The sequence below is a fragment of the Acyrthosiphon pisum genome, chromosome A1, assembly GCF_005508785.2.
Source record: "Acyrthosiphon pisum isolate AL4f chromosome A1, pea_aphid_22Mar2018_4r6ur, whole genome shotgun sequence".
NCBI classification, from domain to species: Eukaryota; Metazoa; Arthropoda; class Insecta; order Hemiptera; family Aphididae; genus Acyrthosiphon; species Acyrthosiphon pisum.
The window spans coordinates 32,781,232-32,807,961 of NC_042494.1; the positions used below are offsets into that span (position 1 = coordinate 32,781,232).

The 26,730-nt window shown below is 33.4% G+C and overlaps 1 protein-coding gene across 1 annotated transcript in view; it reads right to left on the minus strand.

Moving 5' to 3' along the window:
* LOC100165486 overlaps window positions 1-26,730 on the minus strand; it is a 261,915-nt gene that overhangs the window by 70,244 nt on the left and 164,941 nt on the right. The window contains exon 5 of the mRNA XM_029486931.1: window positions 11,202-11,433. Within this exon, the coding sequence (XP_029342791.1) occupies window positions 11,202-11,433 (232 nt within the window). The remainder of the gene's footprint in view (window positions 1-11,201; window positions 11,434-26,730) is intronic.

Genomic DNA, 26,730 nt, shown 5'->3' on the forward strand with positions numbered 1-26,730 from the left:
TTGCATCAAAAGAAAGATAGTCTAGTGATGAATGTACTACATATTATCTTTAAAGTTTAAACTGTTCTAATTTTAATCTAACTTCTAGGTTCCTTATAGCTTGTAATTTGTAGAATCAAATTAAAAAAATCACTCCTATTAAAACATTTCTCTTATTTGTATCACACATTCAAATATCTTATCAAGTAATTAAGTATAATAAAACCATTCAATTATAATTTCAAGTCTGCTTGGAAATCCGTTTTTAAAAATGTAAAAACCGGTTTACAAAATCGAAATTACATTTTTAATACTGGTATTGAAAAATTAAAACCAAAACCGAAAAATTTAGAAACCGGTATTATAAAACCGAAACCGAAAATTTTAGAAACCGATATTGAAAACCGAAACCGAAACATTTACAAACCGGTATTCAAAACCGAAACCGAAACCGAAATTTCTTAATACCGGTATTACCAAGTTAAAACCGAAATCGTAAAATTTAGAAACCGGTATTCAAAACCGAAACCGAAACCGAAATTATTTCAATCGGTTTCAAGCCCTGGATTTATCATTTATGAACTGTATATTATTTGCATTGATATTTCTGAGAATCGCGACGGAGGTATATCTACCGACGATTGTAGGTATGTACTATGTATATTATTGTATTTATTACTATACTATAAACATATTATTTTTTTTTTTTTTTTTTTATTAATTATCCCGCGGCAACTTAGGCCATTGGGAGGAGGGGTGGAACAGTAGGTTTTTGACGGTAGGGGTGTGTTCCACGTGGGTGTATTTTGGCAGAATTTTTGAATGGGGCACCCGTAGGTATCTGCCATGCCCCAGAGTGGGGGATGGCGGCACTTGTTCTCCGGACACCGTGACTTGCCCGGAGAAAAATGCCACCCGGTGACCGGGGATCGAACCCGTGACTGCGAACACCGCAGCCGACGCGTTGACCGCTCGGCCACCTCGTCCCCCTAATAATATATTATTGTCCGGGATGTGGCGATAGAAGAAAAACCGCCAGAATAACTCCTACCGATGCGAAAAAGTTACCTAAAATATTATTTATACTTTTGTATACACCTACCACGTACCGAGGACCTGACGTTAAAATATATGATATTATAATATTATCGTGACAATGGGATAAATGTGAATTATGTCCGGTTGCCGGGGGGGAGGGAGGGGGGAGGTCTTTGACGGGAGCGATTTGATGAGTTAATAATGTATACGACGTGACTGCGGGGGACAGATGCGAATTATATAATAACAATAAATGTTTCGATACGAGAATAATATTACGAGCACTGGCGATACGCATGTGTGTGTGGGTGTGCGGATACATGCGAGACGTTTTCCGTCAGAATATTACAATAATAGCTATGATGACGGCGATGACGATGATAATAATAATAATAATAATAATAATAATATAATACGATACTAGTCGGTGGCGGATATATACTGTACAGCCACACAGTCACATACGTGACTTTGGACGCCGATAACCGCTTTAGCCGGTAACGTATATTATAATATAGTATGTGCGTCTAATGATACACACACACACACACACACACGTACGATTCGTATTATATAAATGTACATTTATACGTATAAACGTGCTAAACGTACATGTATTTTAGTCGTATAATATATTATATAGGGTACTGTGTGCGTGTGACTTAACCCTCCGGCGTGTAAATGACTCGGTGACGGCTGCTGTGGTATCCCGAGTTGCATCGAGTATGTGCGCGACCGTAACCTAATAAGACGACTACCACGGTTCTGTCACACATTATTATTATTATTATTAAAACAACGTTTCGACGCCTGTGTAATAATAATATGATGGGACCGCGGTCGTGTTTTCGCGCCTCCTAACACACTCGCGAGCGCAGTCGTGTCCGCAAACACGCGATTTATATACGGGATGATAAGAAATATACGTTGCAATATATTTAATACTATCATATTATTATTACACGTGCGCGGCGAATGCAAATTTCCCGCCAGATTTTCTCCGTTGCCGACGTTGATTTATTCCGGGTGTGTGCGTGCGTGTGCGCTAAACAAACCGTCGCCGTTGACAAAGGCCCTGGAGCTAATTCGCAGAATAATCGACATGGGTCGCATTATACACGGGAGTGCTATAATAATGTAATATCTATATCATACCGCCCACTAAACGCACTATTCGGTTTTGTGTTACGATAATATTTGTTTTGGGTCTGATTCCGATTATTTTCGAAATATTAAAATATTACAATACGTACGATATCGTCATAATAATATCAAAATATGTGTCACCAGATGAGAGGTGCAGCTCTTTGGCGAGACATCAACAACTTCAACAGTCTTATTTGCGTATAATTTCGTATTAACAATTATATTATAGGCAGTCGATCTGCAGAAGCACTGATTTGATTATCGCCACAAAATAACCTCATTCGTCAACGAATTTGAATTCTGAACTCCCCGATAAAGGGATATCGCGTTATCATGTTGCTATACCTATTTCGGATCACCAGCCGAATATCCTAAAATGAGAGTTCCTGCAGCTGTAATGTTATAGACTAGTGGATTTTGCCTGGCAATTACAATTTCACGCGTATTTAAAATTTGTAATTATACGCCCTTTTGGCTTTTCTAATTACTGTATAACGATTATTCAAAACACCGTTGTCGGCACGGTGAAAACCCTTAATTTAAATAATATAACAATGTAAGAGCAATTTAAAATGTGTATTAAAATATTATAAAATTATTACTACAATACGTTATAGGAAAACAAAAAAAGTAAACATTTAATGAAAATAATAAAAACTTTAAAACAATAACTTACATTACCGGCATTAAAATGAATTATTATAGTTCATTAAGCATATTATTAATATTCATCAAGTACACACCTTATAATTTATATACAGTTTAGTTCTTACAGGCGTATAAGTATAGGAATTAATGCGGGTGAGGAGTTAAATAACCAATAATAAATAACATTTAGGTCAGAATAGAATTCTGAGATTGACGAATAAATACCTACTCTTAAAATTGATATTGAGTAATAGTGAAATTGAAAAACTGTCGAATAACTTGAATTTTTATTAACGTAATAATATATCTACACATCGTTAACAAATATAATCAAGCTTACCCAGAATAGGTAATAATTAATATTCGAGCTGTAAAGTAAGTAACTGTTAATTCATTTAAATCCAAAGTTTGTTTTTGTTTGTATTTTATTTATTTATATCCAGTAGGAGGAGAGGTAATTCAACAAATCCAGATATAAGTTTATTAAGAAACGTTATGCAAATGGTAATTTATATTTACGAGAAAAGCAGTGAGACGCAAACATTTTCCACTTGCTAAAATAATTTGGCAATCGAATGAAAAAGTCAATGGATCCCATAAAACGGATCCATAGGCATCATCTACTCGAGGATGGGTATTCACTTGAGAACAATAAAAAGATTTCAGAGCAGCAGAAAAATGGAAACAACAGAATATCATACGTAAAAACGCAAATATACAAAGAATTCCTAGTCCAATGCAATGCATATTTCCTGGTGCCGTGAAATTGTTTTAGTGATTTCTAATTTGCGAAAACCTACAAAATGATCTCAATATTATATTCACGAGAAATTTAGGTGGTAGACTCATTAGTACACTATACTATAGATTAATTTAGTATAATTTATAATACGTTTGAAAATAATTATTTGATATTTTTAATTATTATACAGTTATACATTACGTTTAAAGCCATGACATTCACCCCAGCTTGCCAACTGCTTCTTATCTGCCTGTAATATCGCGAAATCAAGAATAGATTGCATATTCATGAACAGCTTAACATCATCAACAAACTCTAGTATTTTTATATGATGCAATATGGAGGGTGGATTATTCACCAACAGCAAAATAAGAAGGGTTGATAATATTGCACCTTTAGGAAAGCACAGTAATTTGTGATTTAACCCCATCAAATAGTTTAACCCACTGATGCCTGTTTCGAAAATAAAAGCTAATCCAAGAGAAAAGATGTTCATCAAAGCCATAATTATTTTATATTAATAACAATAAAACATAATTTTATTACGAGTATAATATGGACAATGTATACTAATTAACCCTACACGTTTACTAAATTATAAACTTTAATTTAATTTACACAAAAAGTATGGTGCATTTTAATTACTAATATTTTTTATCGTGACACTACAGTTTTATATACTATAGTAAGTAAATATAATGAGCTTCAAAAACTATTTAAATAATATACTTAATAGTAAGTAAAATTGAATATCAAGTTAATTTAAAAACAAATTAATGGATTTTTATAGAACTTTTGCAAACATTGTAGAAACATAACAAAATGAGTGTATAAATTATAAATGATTACATTACTATGCATCATATACTCATAAAACACTATATTATATGTCTTATATTGTTTGTTTTTTTACCATAACCGCCTCATTATAAACCTTTAAATTGAATAAGAGAATACAAATTAATTAAAATGTTATCCGGCTATTTGTATGTATCTTTAATTAATTTAATGCAATTGAACATCAAATCACCAGTCCCAAAAATTAATTTTTTTCTTAAATAATTGAATTAGTAAAATCGTAGCTCAATAACATTATTTCTTATAGAATATCAATAAATGTTAAATATTTTTAGATTTAATATGTTAAAATAAACGGCCCACACATTTTTTTTAGAAATATATAATATCTTAGTTATATTTATTATGATGAGTGAAAATGTACCATTACGTGCGCATTATAATTTCGTATTTGTTCTAGGTTCCTAATAATTTACTTGTGAAGGTATATTTAGAATTTAAGTTTCAGTGGTACAATTTGCTTCATCGGAATGAATATATATTATAAAAAAAAAAGCGTGAACGTATAACTTTATACCAAACAGTTGTCTTTTATTTTGAGTCGGTAAACTTCGTCAGTAATAAGCAGACTTTCGTTCACTCTAAAGTACTTTAACACTCAAATTACAGTCTTTAAATATGGTAATGATATACCTTGTTATAACTTATAAGTTTCGAATTTAATGTTGAACGTAGATATATACACGACGTCTTGGAAGTGATAATAATAATGATTTCGTAGTAAATATTTGTTAATTAAGTCATTTTTACCGTTGAACAAAATACTTCGTTGCGCATTGAACTTTTATACTTTGTCACTTGTCATTATAATCGTTTGCACGCGCGTGACAGCATTGGTATAATAATATGAGTTGAAACTTGGAAATCGTCGATAAATATTTTTTATCTGCAATCAGTGCAACAGCGACAACCCCTCCCCTCCGCCAAATGTCAGGATAAAAAAGGTATTTACATATACCTAATACGTACTATTCCAGTGCAAACAACGACCGAACAGGTTCACGATAATATATTAGGTATATAATATCATATAGAAAGGAGTATACAGTATAATAATATACATGGTGTACCGAAGAGATTTATTTTTTTGCGATTCTCTGCTTTGGCTTTTGCGTCCGTTTGTACTTGCGCATTATAATGGTGGTCAATCGGGGAAAAAAATATACACGCACACAAATATATATATAATAAAATAAATAATTGGTCGTCGTACGTTACGCAGAGAAACGATGACGACGACGGTACGGTATACCCATGTCACATGTATAAACCGTATTAAAGGTCGAAAACGGTGATATTTCGTATACATACGGTGGTGGTCGGCGGTGAGGCGGTCTCGTGGGTGCTGCGGGACGACGATGACTGAAGGCGGAACCGTTGCCTATTATGCGAACGTCCGTTCAAAGGCTCCATTAGTCAACGGTTGGTGTGTGTTTATGTATTTACTCATATATATATATATATATATATAATCAGTTATGTGTGTGCGTGTGGGTGTGTGTGTTAGTGTATGTGCGAGCGTGCACACCCGCGCAACCCGTTGCACAGTTGTAGCGAAAACGTTTATAGTATTCACTATATCGCCGCAAATACTCCGTGTTACGAAACGGCCTTTGACAAAACCCTCCGCACACCCTCCCGCCACGCATAACACCATTCCACTTTTCGTTCGACGTTCGGTTTCCTGCGCCGCAGACGTCGACAACGACGCTAACGGCTCCGGCAGCACCAACGGCAGCCGTAGGTATGTTTTATAGTAAAGACCTTTATATAAGTATTATAGTATTACGTGTGTACGGTGCACATATACGTCACACGGTCACGCAGAGTACCTATATATGGCTATACTGTATATTACATTATAAAGACGCGGTGAATGCTCGACAAAAAAGCATATTATCGATGGCGTGGCGGAGGCGGAGAAACACGCTCGGCCTTTAGAAAAGCTGCGGAGAACGTGATTTTGTGCGGAAGCGTTAAAAAATTACCTCGTTAAAAGTATATACCAGCAACACCGGGCAGTATTGTCGACTGTACGCAGTAGAATTTTTTTTTTTACACGTCGTCAAAAATACACTTCGTTAAAAAAGAAAGCCATTTGCAGGACATTTTTCGATTTTCTCACACAGCTCCGAACCTCCAACTCCAAACCAAAAGCACGAATTCGACGATCCACAATCTGCACCGTCAACGATTTCCTCCGTACAAGCGAACCGAACGTTTTAATATAATACTACCTACCTACCTACATTATAATATTGTTTAACAGAGATCAGAGAAGTAGATCAATAACGGGTCGCACACAATGTTTCAATCTAAATAATATATTGGACACGCCGTGATGATGATGATGATAATAATAGCTGCATTGTTTGTAATACGTGAATTTCCGGATAATGGGAGGAAATTACGTGAAAGGAACACGGCACCTCTTCATAAGGGTTTATATTATGTTATATAGATATGGTGTACCTGTACACAGGGTTATAAGTTATAACCTTATAGGTAACGAATATTACACGTGAGTGTTGAGCAAGAAGCGACTATGTGAAGGGATTACAAGTCCGGAGGCGAAGTTATTACTATAATATTTGACGCCATTTGAGGTTAGCATAATATCACGCATGTATATAATAATATTTAAAACATCATAATTTATATTATATTATCCTCAGTGTTGATTATTAGTAGGTAATATTTATGAGTTATTTCAGAACTGCTATTATAGTATTATATTATTTATAATATCTTAGTATTTATTTGCTTTGAGTCGCAGATCTAGAAATCTAAAATTGGGGAGGTATTTCTTTCAGAGAAAAAATACAAATGTAATATTTCAGCACATAGATAATAGATTATAATTTATAAATAAAATTATAGATACAATTTTATATAGGTAACAATGTTAACATTTTGATATTTTAAATGCTTGGATTTTAAGGCGTGTGAATTATTTATTATATAAATAAATACATATTATAATATAATAATTCCAATGGGATCCACAAAGAGAATAACCACGCTCTCCCCTGGATCGCTATAATATCCAACACCGTGCCATGTAATAATATGATATTGAGCAACCCGAATTGTTATTAATTGATAGCCTTTGTAATTTGATAGGAATATAAAATGTCACGAATTCACGACGTTATTAGTGGTAGGTATACCTAATTAGTAACTAGCGTATACTTATATACCGTTAATAATTATACCTTACACATTGTTTATGTATTATTATATTTTAATATCAATGTAACATGGGGAGACGAAGAAAATTGCTATCACTAGGCCAAAGAATTCCGTTGACATTGATGTATCATAGTCAAAAATATGTTCGCACATTTTCATTTAACTGAAAAATATAATGGATAACACAAACCGCGTCTTTTGGGTTTTATACGGACGTAGTAAAACTATACATATTATGGTACATGAACATTTATATATTCCGAAATGTACATTTTGGAACAATCAACCCTAGTGTATTATACGCATGTGTGTATGTGTGTGTGTGTATATTATAGAAACAATATCGTTAAAGTCCAAACTATTTTTTAATATATTGTTTTAGGAGAAACCTAACCTTAACCGCAGTGTACGGCAAGCAGTATATATATAAAATGCCCTTAGGGGTTAAGTTAATGTAATGAGTACTCAATCTTCTTTTTGACATAATCGCAAAATATTTTAACCCTTTTAGGATTAACGTTATACGTTATACTTGTAATATAAAATAAATGTACTTACGTTCCCACGGACACCCGTAGATCTCCACACGCATGCAGACGGTTCTGGGATGGGCGCTGAAGGGCACGAAACGTATTCTACTCGCCACAAATGGCAGTTCCAATTCTTGATTGACCGACAAATAAGTATTTACATTGCCCGGCAATACCTGAAATTAAATATGAAATAAAAAATATTATAAAATATGTACATGAACATAATATTGTGAACATTAGTAGGTAGGTAATTGATGTGTTATGACGACGTGTGTATTATACTGTTATAAAAATTTAATATTTTGAATAATATGTAATCAGTGTACGTATTATCGATATTATTATTTATTGGATTATTGGTTATTACCTATAGTTTATTATCTAGAAATATTTAAGATTCATAAAGTTTACATATTACATTGCATCGTAGCAGTGTAGCATAATAATTTTACCCTTTAAAAATGTAATTAACAACAATATTGACTCTTCCAAACATTTTACGAGTCTTATGATAATTGTGTTATATTCGAACCTTAAGTTGATAAAAAAAATTTAAATAATGAATATCTTCATAATTAATTATATCATACTTTAACAGGTCTATAATTATCAACAACTAGAATAATTATTACAGTTATCAGTTAAACATTTAAAACAAATATAGCTATCAAAACGGATTGTGGATTAAAATATTTAACATAATTAAATACGAATTCTTTTTTATGTCAAAGAGGTAATCAAAACTTTACCATTTTTTTTTTCAAAAGTAAAACACAAAGTTTTTAAATTAATTTTTTTATTAAAGAAAATGCTTGAAGATGGTTTGAAATTTAACTCCAGGATAAATGTTTGCATATAAATACAGAACTTATATGTAGTAAATAGAAGCTTAAAACTTATTTTGCAGTAACCAATTTGAGAGTATTCGCCAAATATGACAGTTACAGTACTGTCAAAAGGTAGACTGAAGGGCAGAAGGAAAACTTCTAGAAATGTACTACAAACTAGCCGTATAAGTTTATGGCCAGGGAAACTTGAAAACAAAAATGTGTTATTTCTCCTAAGTCTTAAAACAAAATACAAAACCCAAAACGATTGTTCGTTGTAAATCCTTCTAAACTGTATAACCTAACCTCGCCTAAGTATGTATTATTGGAAATATCTAACTGACTAGTGACTAACTACCAGTAATAATTAATTTGTTGTAAAACTTTATTATGTAAATATTAACTATTGCATTTACTAATTACTATTCACGCAATATTATAGAAATTCACAAAATTGTTATTTGAGACCTAACGACAATTTTAGTGATTTACAGACAGTCTAGTACAAAATCAGTAATTATTTTTTAATTATACGTAATTACTAATATAACAGATGTTATAAATATTATAGGTACTATCAATTAATGACTCCAATGTATGTTGCTTGAATTTACTAGATTGCAGGACAAAAATTGAAATTGTATGATAACATTTTAATTGTTTTCAAATTTTAAATTTAAGTGATTTAATGAAAATTGTATCAATTCTGTTTACGAGGAGAACAATAATAATTAATAATTATCTTCTATTTGTTGTTGTATATCTATAAACTTCGAATACACCATAACGATACCAGTCAAGTTTTAATTTTAATAAACTTCCGGCATAATTTATTGATGGCCTAAAACAATATGTTTACTCAGCATCAAAGTTATTATTTGTCCTTTTGAATATTACAATATAATACAACTAATTACAATTTAATTATTTCACCATAAAATAATAATAACAGTAAATACACGTATGCATTTCAATTACATGTAAATGTTTTTGAACATTTCTAGTACTAGGTAGACATAAATAATAATATAAAACTTAAAATTATCAATATCTATTCAGATTTTATTACATGCATTAAGTTTAGGCACAGTTGTTACATTGTTAAAGCTAAAAAGTATAAACTTCTTAATATGCACTTAAACTATCTTTTTTCTAAGAATTCATAGTTCTACCACAGTATTCTACGATATACACCTAATGTGTTTTAGTATTAAAATAGATCATACACTGCAGAGTTTTGACATTATCGGTTTTCGGGCTCACTCAAGTGTATATATCGAACGTAAAACTTCGAAACACTAGCGAGTGGGTGATATTTGGGTGACAGGTTAAGATAACAAACTGAAAACGCTTTATATTTATGATTGGATATTAGTACTATTATTATTAAGTGTGGATTTAAGTAACAAACAAGAAAGTGTTGAAATCTGTCATAAAAATTCTATATTATGGACATTTTGGTACCCTGCATGGTCGATGTGATCAACGCTAATATGTCGTATAATCGTTGGATAACATATTATGAAGATATTAGAGATTTTACGGACAATATTATATGCATTTTTTTATCAATACCCAGCTCCTATATCATGGTTTTTCAGAACACGTAATAATTAATGTTTTAGATGACATTTAAAGCGTTCGATCGATAGCTAACTATTACTGAATTGGTTATTATAGATTATATTATTATATAATATTAAAGTGCATCCTAAAGAAAACTTACTACAACCCAATCAATCGACAACTTTTTTGGTCTAGCCTTACTGATCGTGTATTCCCCTCCCCCCTTCTTAACAGCCATCTGACTATATATCTTCAAGCTCATATTCATCTCTGTTGATCTTCTTTCTTTGCTAGCTACAGTCAGGTTCAGAGTTCCAACACGTTTTACTAGCGAAATTGCTCTTTTTGTTATTCCTCTACCCACAACTATAAGTGTCTGTCAGATTCTCACTTCCTACGTTTATCGAGACGTGTAATGTAAGACCCTTATTTTTATTTTTATCAAAACGATGTTTATATTAATTTTTATTATATTTATAATATTATTTTTATTGTTATCGTCTTCATTTTATTTTTACCCATATATACTTTATAAAAAATGTAACTGTGATTAATTTGTACACTTTATTATTTTTTTTGATAGGGCTTTTCACCAACAACATTATCTAATATATAAGTTGTAAATATATTATGTTAAATTGTATAGAGAGTGTTCACACATTATATACGTACTCTGCCTTCTCTTGAGTCTTTATATTCAACCCATCGGCCAATGGACCTTCTCCAATACTCGACGGTGAAAGCCTCAGTGAACTCTTGTCCCTGTCCGTTGCCCCACCGCCCTTGCGTTTCGGTCCACGTGACCAGATGGTCTTCGTCTAAATCGATCTCTAGATATTCTCTGACTTCGCTGCTGATTTGCGCTTTTGGGCACCACGCGCCTCCGTTCTTCTCTTGGCGAATTCTAAAACAATATACCGTACATTGTATTATATTGTTATTATATTAGTATTAATATTAGCATAATGTTATTGCGGCGTGTGCGTTATTCAACGTTTTGTTGACGTTGCATTGATGAATAATAATGCATAATATGTAACATAATATTATAGCAATTATATTATGATGTTAAAACAATTACGAAAATTAGCCTCGAGCATGACCTGCAGTATAGAAAACTGAAGGTTTCACAATTAACGACGATTTTAAATGTTTAGAATTTAAACGTTGAACATTTTTTTTCTCTATACGCCTATATGAATACAATTTTTTATGAATACTATTTCACCTAACGGATTTCCGATCATAATATTATAAGTATTAGAGATAATATTCATTATACATTTCACCATTTTCTCAATTCAATCCATATCAATACGAAAAATGAATAGTATATTGTGTGGCAAGGGTGGGAGGCGAGCTATTTCAGTCGCAAGCTCGTGCCGCATTTCACCCAAGACTGAAATTGCCTTCCCACACGAAGCACACATACTATTTTTTGTCACGCTTCTGCATTTATTGGTCACTGCAAGATAATACAATGATCTATGCAACAACTAGACTATAATTATACGACAACAATATTTAATCAAAGAAATGATTGGGTTTTATTTATTTTAAGCGTCACGCATGGAGGTTATAATATGAATATAAGATGTAACCAAAAGTTTATGTTTTGTAAGAACGTGGTATAGATTTCAGTATAAATAATAATTGTTATATTAAAATAAAAGAAGAACAAAAAAATGTAATCACGACAAAAGTAATGTACTCTGTAGGGATCTATGCAACCATGACTAAATATATTTAGCTATGTATGCAACAATCAGATTATTCTACGGAAACAATTTTATGAAATAAAATGTTTACGCGTCATGCAAGGAGATTATAATATGAATATGAGATGTAACCAAAAGTTTATATTTTGTAAGGACCGTGGTATAGATTTCAGTGTGTCGTTGTATAGGGGATACGGGCATGATATGTGCATTTGGCACTTTTTGGGATTTCCACTTTACCACCAGCTGGACTAAAAAAGGACTCGTTCCAACGCATCAACCGATATTGAAAACCAAACTTTTGGTGCAGGCGTGACAAAATATTAATTTATGTATACATTACTTTTAATCTAATACGACGTTCAAAATTATTACACCCAAGAAGATGAATATATTTTAACTAAATAATCGTTTACTCCTTTTTTTTTCAATTTTATTTAGTCTAAAGGCATAGAGTTTGATAATACACGATAACACACAATTACAAATTACAATTCAACTGTTACTACTGTAAACTACTGTCTGCGCTGAACATATTGATACAGGAACAACACAATACATTTCATTTTTAGAAAAACCATTATGTATATCAGTAAAGGATTATTGGCTAGTATATATTATTAACGATTGTAACTGTCTGTAAAAATTTGAAATAATTATTGTATACAAGAGGGGGTTGTGTTCAACCCCCCTTCCGAATTGTTCGTTTGTGTACACGCCTGATTGTGTACGTGCTGTGGTCCTCGATGAGACGACAGTCACAACAACTTATATTATATCATATATTTTTTATCCGAATAAACATATTATACCAAAAATAATTGAATGGGTACGACCAATACGACGGTTTTAACATTACCCGACATACTATTCACCATTGTATACGAATAATTTAAAACGATCATTTTTGCGTAGACTCGCCCTAGCTACTATTAACCCCCCCCCCCCCCCACACCATTACAATAGTTGACAATAAGCGGAAATAAATGTCATGTATTTTTCATTGAAGTCGTGCGACGTGTATTAATGCGGATCTCGTATCGCTATGATTGTCAAACGGAGTATTTATGTGGAACATCGTTAACGTGTTTGTACAGACACATAATAATATGAACATTGGATGCATTTACTACCGTGAATCGCAATATCGGTTTATTGCCATTCAAATAATATACATAATGGTATTATTGTTATTATTATTATCATAATCATCATCATCATTAAAATTATTAATTTATTATTATTACACGATCGTCGCGCCCCGGAATGCAGCAGCATTTATGCTGGAATTTCGGTGCTTATAGTACGGCGAAAATTACACAAACGACCGCGCGGATTCTCGGGATAATCTGTGTACAACTATTTCCGAAACATCCGATGGCGTTTGGCGATTTTTCCGCCATCGTGATTCGCACACCCGATCGGCTGGCCGGTCGGAAAAACACAATGCCGCCGGGTCCGCTGTCGCGTATACATAATATACACACAATACCGTTATAATATAGATTTACCATTTATACATAAACCACCATATTGTTCGACAATAATAACAATAATGATAACAATATGATATTAGATAATAATATCGTATTTTATTGGTCGAATAGTCGGAGCGTATGGGTGCTGCTCGACTCGCGAGAGTGTACATTAATTATCACTAGTGGGCGACTAAGGAATTCCGACTTTCCCGAGTGAAATTCTAGGCCTACTATAGGAGCAGGATCTCCGGTGACCGTGATATCATCTACCACGGTGGATGGAGCACGCGGTTGACTTTCAAATTTTGTTCGATAAAAATACACCTAAAGATTGTATACGAATAAAAATATATTACTCTTTCGTTATGTTCATGCTAATTTATACGCACGACTGTCGAAAAATCCTGACTGCAAAAAACAAAAATCAATCCCCTCAAACTTCAAAAAGAGTGCAACACTGCACACTGTATAGATTTTAATGTCAAATAACTTTGCTATTATCATACGTGAAGAGCGTTTTCAGTCATGCTATAATGGGTAAAATTGCACAGTTTTGTGTGATTTTTGCGAGAAGTTAAAATAAATTAATGCACAGAACAATAACCCAACTTTTATAATACGTAAATAATTGTATTAAAGACAGAGAAGATCTTCTGGAAAACTGTGGTTGACCAATTTACCAATCTTGTGACACTATAATATTTTAATGGACGTGAACCGACGGTGAAAGATAAACTATTATTTTCATCGTGAAATGCATTAATTTAATATTTCAACATAAAAATCATAATATGCATACCTACATTTATTTAATTATTTTATGTTCTTAATTTACAAGACTAAAAATGAACCTAATAAAGACGAAATACTTTAGCTCAGGCCAGTGTACCTATATATAAGGACACATCGCAGAAAACGGAAAACTTCAACACGCATAATCTAATTGTATACGGATAATTTTATAAGTTTTCATTTTGTCTCAAAAAAAAAGCCATCATCTAATCTAATTATTGTTAATTGTTTCTCAGTTTTTATATTTTTATCGAGCAGAATAACGTTCACACGCTAGTGGTCGTTTTTAAGGCCAGGAACAAACGAATGCGCTGGTTCACTGTTCAAAACAAGTCGTTATCACTATTTTATACAATAATTGTCTCTCTATAATAGAACTGTAGCTCTTAGTGTTGCGGCGAGAGAGAGAGAAAATTAAAGAAATGAAAAAACTATATCGTTAAGCAAATTTCCGAACAATCATAGTAATTAAAGACGATTTTTTTTCTGTGTCCAACATGCAACATCCTATTTATTCCAATCACTGTAAAAGCATTTGTCTTTATTTATTTTATGATTTTTTTTTTCTGTGTTTTTCTTTATATTATACAATTTGAAGTATTAATAAAAAGTTTCTAGTGTATATATATACATACACTTTTTTAGCTTAGCACAAGCAATTCATTCCGACTACAGAGCAGCGGTGTATAGAAGTTGTGCAATTTGTTTAATTTCGTTTCGTTTTGATAAAAATGTCTTTTCAAAAAAAAAAAAAATATATATAAAAAAATCATTTCACATAATTCACGATAACCTAATTAATGACTTTAATTATTTGGTTGGACTTGCAGTTTGTTTGTTGGTTGACAGAAAAAAATCCATCAATAATTAAACTGCAAAAATAATTAATAAAATAAAAAACAAATAAAAACTTTAATTGCTTTTGGACACAACGGTACTGCTCTTAATGGTACGCTGTCCAATTTATGATCTAATTTTATATTTTATTTCCGCCGGTGATTTATCGTTATTGTGCTGCAATTATAGCGGGTAAAAAGAGATATTAGTACCATCAGAGTGGGCCTTTTTTTTGTTTGAAGCGAAATATAATAACATAATATTATATTATAAAAAACAAAAAATTAACTATACGTTAAAGGTATACACGTATTACCTGTATGCTCATTACAATAATTTTTGACTTTCAAGTGTCAAATAAAAACGGTAAATGTCTTAGATTTAAATTGTAGCTGGTTCAAATCATTGACAAATGAAAAGATTGATTTATATTTTAAATATTAATTTTCAAGATTGTATTAAAAAAATATAGGTATTTAGTCTGGTACAATATTATATGCTGCAGTGATTGAAAACACGGGATTCCACTATGGAAGCCGAAAGTCGTGAAAATCGCTAATATCACGCGCACACCCTGGTAAGACTATATTATTATATTATCTTAATATGCATTATCAGGTCGGGCGCAGTTTTAAGTGGGCACAACAGTAAAATCACATCTTACGCGGGTGGGATTTATGGTGAAAGCCGGTCTTCGTCATTCCCACGTTGTGATTGTACTTACCCTTATACGGTTAAAATTATTATAAGTAGGTACAACGCACTGCTCTCCAGCATTGAAGCAATCTCTTTAATTTGTATTCGATAAATTCACAGCTATTTAATATCATGATTAAATTGTGTTTTTTTTAAAAGTAAGTAGTAAATATTTATAATTGTATGCAAACACCAACCTAATAATTTTATATTTCATATCCATTTGTTTTAAATTATTCTCTTTTGACCGTTAAGCATTAAAATATTATCAACGCAAATGTTAAGATCATACATGATGCGTAATGATGACTTTAATTGTTTACATAAATTATAACTTTAAAGTTTAAATTTATACCAAAAAACCTTGCAGCTGTATATTCTATAAGCACTGACGTAATTCTAAAAGTTTAATGATAATTTGATGATTAAATTAAAGCAACACGTTTAGCTCGTATTATAAAATATGTATTGTTTTTTTTGATTTATATACATAATCAATATTATAATTTATCACAGTTTATCTGTAGTAAGATATTTCAACTTCAAAACTAATCTATATATTATTGAATATTGTATTTACATTAAAGTTTGATTAGCCGTAAAAGTGGAAATATATATCGTCTCATCTATCAACCCTACGAGGATGCTCGCCGACGATTTGTCTCGGAACAGAATTTATAAATATATTTAATTGTATATTATGTAGTTGGTGCAGTATCTGGACTGGACTAAAGTGGTTGCGGTTCCCCGGGGTCCACACAATGCTGAGTCTCAAAATTGAATCACTAAACGTAATTATTTTTAATTTAGAACGTTCAAATGGCGTCAAACAATTAAAAATGAAAATAAATTGAAATTCTGTAAAATTTGTTTTTGTTTTTTCATTAATTAAAGTGTTACTTAAAATTATTATTTATAAAAAGTGTTTCCAGTGATATATACATTGTAAAAATAAGAGAGGCAAAGTTATCAAACTATACATATTTTACTGTTATTAAATTTTTTATTTCTCTATTTTACTTGTTACATATTATAACATAAGTCAACGTTCCTACATTTATTACTTAGTAAACGGTACACGTACATTAACATACAATATTCGTGATTTATTGATTCTTACTATATATGTCTATATATAGATGGACTTAAATATTCATAGTGAAATTCATTATGATAACAAAACATCATGATTTAAAATAGCTGAAACGAGAAAGTCCCGTGCTTAGTGCATCTGAAGGTACCATGTCAATATATTATACCTACTGAACTACAATACATATATATGTATATATAATTCGTGTACACTGTACATAACTATAACATACATTGAACTCAGTTAGGACGTAACCAGGAATATTGGGCAGTGCACACGACCGGAATTCTCGGAACAACCACAATAGGCCATCCGGTCTCCTTGTACAAAACAGAATATAAAGGTCCTATATATAGTACATAATATTAATATTATTGTGGCTGGGCAATTAGATTTTACCGTAGTTTATGCGAATAGGGCTTTCACGTCATTCTTTATGAATCAACCAAATGTTAGTGTAAAATTTATTTTTTTTCTATTTGTCATTCACATTCGTTTCGTTAAATTTGTTATGCGTAGGTACTATTTAGATAACACCTCTGAATGACGATAATATATAGACCCATACACATAATATAACACGGTCCCGAATTGTATAAAACGATACGATCAAATGTTTTGAAAAATTTATTTGTGAAATTCACACGCGATAAAACCCCAAACAATATTATATAATATTATGGTAATTCGGTGTGAAAAATTGCAAGCAATATTACGATGTAACGTCTGACGAAAACGGGCGCATCTCGAGCGAAGGGCTGCAGTTCCTCGTGCCGTCTATACTTACCCAGGCCCCGCGGGTCTCGGACGCCTTTGAACAACATGACACGACTTAAGATCCGGGTTACGCCAGTGCTTCGTTTACCAGCGAACCCTAACGCGGGTGAGGGCCCGTGCCACCGGGCCGAGGGTCTCAACGGCATAATATATTATTATGACGTGTACACGGGCCGCGCCTCGCACGAGGGTCGTATTTGCCATCGTCCCGTATATAATGAGCGGGGGGGGGGGGGGAGGGGGCGCGTGACACCGTGTCAAACGTTATCACTCATTAACGGACCGCGTCAAAAGGATTAAGCCGGAGACCTTTATATTATTATTTTATTGTACACACGAATTTATTACCTACACAGCGGCGGCTCAGTTTTGTGTTTTTTGCCCACTCTTTCGAGCTCGGGCCTCCCGACGGTCGTCCCGCGGCGCGCGGCCCAGATAATAATATTAATGGCGTTTTCCTAATTAAAACCAACATCCCGGTAGAGTCGTCGTCGTCATCGTCGTCGTCGCGGCGGCGGCGGTAGTCGCAACGCGGGCCGACCGACAAAGTTTTAATGAACATTAATATTGAGAGGGACGACGCGAGTACACAATCACCCGCACACCCGCACACGACAACACACACACACACACACACACACATATGTGTGTACCCATCTAACGACCCTTTTCGTCAGTATATAATGCACCATACACATACACAACTGCAGTTGGTGTGTAACTATTTATATAACATACAGTATACACACGGAACTGCCGACAAATGACAAACGCGCAGTTTCGGAGAAAGTTCAACGGGCCAAAATCGCAGTGCACATAGAGGATGCGGTGGGTATGTCGTACAGGGCAAGAGCTGCAGTAGGTTTTTTTTAAGGTCTTTAGATTTATGAGAACGATTTTTTCCTCTGGTGTCTAACTGTACATAATATAGATTATAGGCGTCATACCTATCTACCTAACGGCTGATATATTAACGATTAAGAATACCGATTTAATGTTCAACATAAGAGGTCTCCCCAATATTATGCTATGATACACAACTACTCCGCCCATCACCTCATACCAAGTTCCAGCGCTGGACCGAGTCCGAATACCACAGCTCGTGGAGTGCGTCGTAAAGAACTGCGTTTCTGAGCGGATGACAATGAAAAATCGCAATCGTACGTACCCGAAAAATGAAATATTTTTCGGTCAAGTTTATCATTTAACTAACATACCATCACGTAAATACTATGTACCAATTATAGTACAATTATAGTATATTACTATGTGTGCGTATGATCCCGACATCGCGATTAATTCCTATATCATTATGCACCTGACCCTCAGTACATGTCGTTTTCTGTGTCACCGTATAATATGATTTCAGACAAAAAAAAATCACGACGCATCCATGCGTTTCATACGGGCCCTATGTGGTTGAACAATACCGTTTGTTTTCGTCAAAACATTTTTTTGAGCTCATAACATTATTATTATAGGTCGACCAGACGGCCGGCGTTGTGCCATCAATGAATAAAAAAAATCGGATGGAGAACGTTAGTATACTAACCTACGTATATAATATAATGACGACACAGGCACTAAAAAAGAAGACATATGCAAATTTGAACCTTGATTTAACAAACTTGACGGTTCATTGAATAATAATAACGTTTCTTTCTTTTTTTCATTTGAAAATCTCGTACCTACAAAATTACTATAAATAATAACGTACATAACAGTCTAATATTATATAATATCACAGCCTAGTAGATCGAGTCTACAGTCACCTACCATTTGCTGATTTTCTTTCCAAAATTTTTCTTCCTCAATTATTATATTACCACTTATTTTGTTTTCTATCTGCCCAAAGTTAAACTAAAAATTATTTCCTAATTAGATCAATAAGTGCCATTCGTTTTTAAAATAAAGGAAATAACTGTTGAGTGGCTACAGGCTATCACTCAAACCTCCTCGTCTCGTTAAATATACCATCTCTAATGTAGAATAAATTACTTCAGCTAGTGTTAATTTACAAGCCAGAATTAAATAGTTAGGTACCAGCTCTTTCACTATACCTCCCTTATATATTATATATACAAACTGATCCTGCACGGTTTCCCGTGACAAATTAAATAATGCTAGTGGGTTTACCCTGTCTTAAACTCTGTTAAATGTATATTTGTAATACAGTAATTTGGGTGGTTTTGGCCAAATGTAAAATACAGGCTTAAATTATAACCAAATACAATAACTATTTTATTTTTCTGTAACCAAATACCAATAGCGACTCTATTCAAACAAAAAAAAATATTCGTTTTCTCTCCATAAAATGCGAATTTTGGAAAATCATTTATTAGTGCATTATTACATGGTGATAAGACGGTATGTACCACGTAATTCTTTTGTCCCTATAATAGCTCAACACATTGTTTTAGATTTACATCTTTTATCCGAACACAGATATATACGAAATATATTCGCTTGAATACGTATTTAGAGAATGAACCGTTATCAAAAGTGGACAGTGGTCACAATCTTTAATGCGTTAGTGTTCTTCTGAATGTGAAAAATGAAAATGAATTCATGATATAATGATATTGATTTATTAATTTTCCCGGAAACGTCCATCCATCTCACGCATTCTCTTTCGGAATATAATATTCCGTTGTAACCGAGAGTAGGTCTTGTTCCTTTTTTACACCAAAGTCATACTGCGCGCGTGTCGTCATTTATCATCATCATTTTTGCAGCCGTTTTCAAACTGGTAGTAGGGGGGAGGAGGAAGTTAGCAGCCAGCTCGTTGATTATCTCTCTCCGCTCTCCTCTTCGGCTACAACTTAACATCGTTTCCGAGCATGTTGTTGTTTTTTCGTCTGTTTCGTCTGCGCTTGTAACATTACTACCACTACAGTTATGCGTACGTCCGTGTGCCCATCTATTTTCGTTTCCCGGACGACAGGGTATCCACCCCCGTTCGACTGCCCGGAAAACGCTAAACACCCGCGCGATCGTTGGCCACTCATCGGGTCACGAGTTTGGATCTTGCCGACGAAACGATTTCCCGAGAGATATATGCGCGTACCCGATTGATAAGTTAGGTATCACAGTAATTATAATTATGGCGAAAACACAATGTATATCGTGCTATGGTAATATTTTTTTAATTGCTGTAAGAACAACTTTTTAGGGACATCACGTTTTCAAACTTTAGACATTTACGGAACAAAGTTTTAAGTACAAAATAAATTATGAATTTTCAGGATTTTAAACAAAAAAAATTAAATAATTTTGTAATTTTATCTATGATGACATTTTTTTATTGCACAAGTCTCCAAAACAATAACACCCGATTTTCGTCCATGGTAGTGCATAATATGTACTTACAAGCTATATTATTATAATAATAGTATGTAGCATTTCATATTATAGTCGTTCATCTGTAATCGTCTCTGACAAAGTTTTCAGCAAAGTTTTTAGAATACTCACTAAGCTACACGCGTTTGCTAGTAGGTAACTTCAACACTAGTCGCTATTAAATATTATTTATTATTCTTGGAAAATTGTCTGGTACCGATGACGACTTGTCATATTTCCACCCGTTATTCGCCATCAAACAGCGTTGTAGCATGTGATTCGGAGATCGTTTTTCATGTTGTTTTTGCATATTATTATTAAAATGCTGGAAACTCGAGGCTTATTATAGGACCTTGGGTGTGTGTGTGTGATCGTGTATAACATAATATACAACCGACGGAGAGAATGATTTGAAATTCCATCTTCCCTTTCAGCCGACTTAGTTATATCAACGTTATATTATCTGACCCGTCGAACATTGCATACATAATCTAGTGCCTATTATTTGTTATAGTTTCAAATATCAAATGAGTGTATGGATATAGAGATCAAAATACCGGGAAATATCCCAAACAAATGGGAGTATGATTCCAGTGGGATGGGGGAAGATACAACCGTCTTATTCGAAAACAAACCCTAGGTTCTGCGAACATTCGTACACAATAATCGTGTATGAATATACGATTGCTTGTATTATATTTACTGTGTGGAATAAACCGAGACGAATAAAAAGCCCCCGACTCGCCGGGAGCGGTCTGCGATCAGCCCTGAGCCTCTATACGAATATCTCTCTCCGTTTATATTATACAGATATACACTGATATTTTGCACTTGTGCAGTGCAGTGTATGTATATACACCTAACCTTTGAAGGGTTAGTAGAAAACATGTTATACTGAAAGTTGTCCAACAATGCTCTACAAACGGAAAAGATGAAAGAACGTGTTTATAGTATAAAAAAAAAATTCGAACAAACGATTGCGATGTCAGCGTGAGTTTGGCTGAGTAAAAGTTCAAATTGGCCGCGACTGGTGAAAAAAAAGTCCAAGAAATTATGAAAGTCTTTTGACATTGACCAATACTATAACGGAGAAGATAGAAGCGTTTAGCACAAACAAAAATGTCCCAACAAATTGTAAATGCGCCGCCAGCGTGGACTTTTGACTGCGTGACATTCCGAATCGGTAAACTAGAGATAAGAAAATCCAATAATGATTTTTGGTTGGACATCTGTTTATGTTGCACTGCCAAGTCCACAGCAGTTTGTCGCGTTTCTTCTTACCTATATTATAGTCGCCATTTACAGGAGATGTGCGATGAGAAAATACGTCATATTGTAGGGGTAAGAAAATAAGCTACTCGGCGTCGGGTTAAATTGATCATTAGCTCTTGGATAAAATGCGTGCCCGGATATTGTGTGCGTTTGATGCATTTACAATATACGCAAACTGATGCCGTCTCGCCACGAAGGCACAATATCCGCACGCGACTAACCCAATACCAGGTATGTATATAATAATATGATAATCGCATATTATAATGTACCCACCGCAGACGCGATCATAAACTTTTGCTCCGATGCCATAAACTTTTTAAACGCTATATTCCTTTAATGCATACAAACATATATGTTATTATATTTTTCGTATATATTATACGTCGTATTATATATTGCGTAACACAATAAAATAGTGTATAGTGGTTTATAGTGCGACGAAGGCGGCACACGAGTGGAGGCGGTGGAAAAAGTTGCGGTCTCTGCACAACACACGCTCGGGCGTTCCCGCGCGTTGATGTTTACACTGAGCAAAGGCCCGTCGGAATTTTTATTCGGGATTTTTATGCGCGTGGAAACTGTGCCTTTGGGACGCGACAAACGGATGTAACTGTTTTTTTTTTCGCAGGTAAACGAAAACACACAGAAAAAACAACCGAACGCTCGCCTATATGTGCGCGTATTCAAACTGGCAGATTTGTATTCCGAATTCGTATACTTACGGCACACTTTCCAAATGTTAACCCCACCCCATCCTCCCCACACACTCACCCACTCGCCCAAACCATATTTCATTTTCGTGTATATATCACACATTAAGTGCGCGCGCGTATGATATGCCCCCGTGTTCCACGCCGACGCGGTGGTGGTCCAGCCAAATAAAAAGCTTAGGTAGGTATGTAAATTTAAGGTTTTTTATTTATAAAATATTATATCATGCTCCTTTATTTTTTATTTTAGGTTTTTGAGGACTGGAGGATATACGTGGAATTTTTACGAGACATATTTTGTCTTATTTTTTCAAATATGCCATTTTTACTATGACTTTTCCCTCAGAAAGTTATGCGTTTTTGCTATACATTTTTTTTCGATCGCGATTAACGAAACAATCGGATCAACGATATCTTATTAGTTATTATATGTAGCTATAATATATTATTATTATGATGCACTGAGCGTTGACCACAGTCGTATTCAATATACAATAAATATATATTTTATGTATGGGTACCTATGTACAAGGCGATTCATTAAAATGACTACCATCGTTATTTTAAAAAGGTTTAACTTTTATTTTCAAATAATTTTATATAATTTCTAAAACAATTTTTTGAAAAAATAATTCTATTTTTCATAATTTTTGTATCATTATCATTATATAAGTCTTGGATGACAAAACATATTTTTAATATATTTCAATATACATAATGTTTTTTGGAGCATTTCGATAGGTATATCGATGATCGATAGGTATAAATCAAATTTCGAACTAATAAACTATTATAGTTACAATTGTTATAAGCCAGTATGGCTTGAAAGTTAGGCGTATCTAATTAGTCCGTTATTTATTTAATATTATTTAATAGTCTGCTATTTTAAAAAATGTTAAGACTTATTAAAATGAATTTAGACACTTAAATGGTTCACTCTGTACTGACTATATTATACTATGTTCGCGTATTTTATTTTTTTTTTGTCGTATTGTATTCATCTTTACTGGTCGTTTTTGTATTTCTTCGCGATTCGCGTCCCGTTACGTTGCATTAACATCATAGTAAATTGTGCGTACAAAGTGCTTAAGTAACGTACGAGTAGGTTCTATGATTACGACTGTTCAGAATATAATATTTCAGCACGCCAAAAACGTGACAAATAAATCGACGAAATGGATAGGTACGGCATAAATAATATTGTAATGTCGACGTTGTAGGTAAATTGTATTTTGTCAGACACGGTTACACGCAGCAGTTATTGAATTTTATTCGAATTCGCGTAACGCGATCTCGCCGGGTATATTTTTTATTTATTTTTCATTCTCATATTTTATCGTAGGTAATGGATTCGTCGTACCCTCAGGTACCTCAGGTTGTTTTGACGCAGTAGGTATAACCTACACCCTGCGTTTACATAATATATTAGTATTAACCCGCTTGTCCGTATTCATCCCCCCGTGACCTCGATAGTTGTTTCCTGTGTATATATTATATATTATATAACATAGTATTACGGGGCTATGATAATATAATATTATAAACATCATGATATACATGATATGTTTCGCTAGTCATTACGTCACATATCCCATGTATTATACCTGCATATCGTCTCAATGGCCGTGCAGAGGGGAGAGGGGATCACTTTGCATTGGGTCCCATAATAATATTACAATTTTTAGGGGGCCCATTAAAAATTGCAGATGTTGTGTGTTAGCCAGATTTGAACAAATATTTTGTTTGGGAAATTTCAATAATAGAACTTTATTTCATTTCGACGTAGTTTATTTTTGTTTATTTTTTTTTTTTTCTTTATTGGTTAAGCATCAACTACAAGGGTTATTAGCTTTACAAGAGTAATATTTACATTTTTACATTTAATTTGTTATATGGTATTGAACAATTAAATTTTTTTTTTTTTAAGTATGAAATTAAGTTTTGGAAGATTAGTTAAAGCACTGAGTGAGTCCGAACAAATATCTATATTAATTGTATTATTGATCTTTAGAGCTAATTGGGCTCCTTTAAATAGAGCTAGGTACTCGGCTGTATAAATACTGCTTAAATTATTAAGTTTGAACTGTTTTGTTGAATTTAGGTGGACTACAGCAAGTCCTATACCCATATCGGTTTTAGATGCATCAGTATAGATCTGAGTACTGGTATTAGAAGTAGAATGAGTTCATTAAATAAATAGTTAAACTGTAAATAGTATTTGGAGTTTCTTTTTTCGAGTGTTCTGATAAGCTTGTATCGACTAGGTAATTTGGTTGTTTCCAAGTAGGTATCTAACTGTTTTCACGTTGACATTTTTCATTAAAAACAATATTGATATCCATCATCTCTTTCTGTAGCCTTAACCCTAATGGTTTTCTTAGTTTCGAATTGTGTTCTTATGTGTTCATATATATATATATGTCAAAAAAGCGTGATCTGTTTAAATAGTGAATGGTTGAGTTTTTCGGTGTAGATAAGATACGAGCTATGTAACTAAGTGATAACTTAATTCTTCGGAACTGGAGAGGGAGTTCACCAGTCAAGGATAACATACTCACTATCGGGCTGCTTTTGTTTATTATATCATAAACAAACTATGTTTTCTGTTACTTATCTTAAACTATTGTACTTATCATAATATTATATTATTGTCGCGGTGCAGAAGTGTGAAGATTATTGATAAAAATATCACAGGTATAATGATCCCGAAAAACTTTAAGGCGGCTCTGTATCGTGTTGCATATTTCACTCATCATATATGCCACATAGGACCTATACTCTGTCCACCGAGAGAACATGCCAAATTCCGTACATCCCCACTCAATGACAACCTTCCATCGAGACCGGTTCTATCATGGCAGGGTATTGTGTGAGGATGTACAAAAAAAACGATTTTCTTCAGGCCGCGGAGTTATCTCTCGCTGGATTGAGTATACTTAGGTACTAAATATAAAATACCAACATATTTTCTCACGGATCGAAGGATGTAAAATCGTTAAAATGTTTCAGTGTTAATGTAATAATTATGTAATGTTAACAGTGTTTAACTATATTGTTATATTATAGTCAGTGTTAACGCCCTGAACCGGCGGGAAAGGAAAATTAAAATAAAACAATTTAGATAAAACAAAATTGCCGCGCGAAATGCGTTCGTTTTGGGATTGAGTGTTGGTTTATAGGCCAAGTGCACTGAAATACACCATTAAAGAACGTGCACAGACGTGTTGTTATGTTGTTGATCACCGAGAGGATCGAATAGCTTAAAGGTTTTACGACGATGCTATTTTTTCTTTTCTGTAAACAGCGTAAACACTTTTAAAGTTTTAAGCGTAAATATTATAGTTAATACCGGTATTATGTGTGTGTTTTTGTGAAAAAAAATGTTTACATGTATACAGCGAAATGTATTGATTATTAAAACTAAACAATATATATTATATTATATAGATATTTTAATGATATATATTGTATTCACATAATATTATG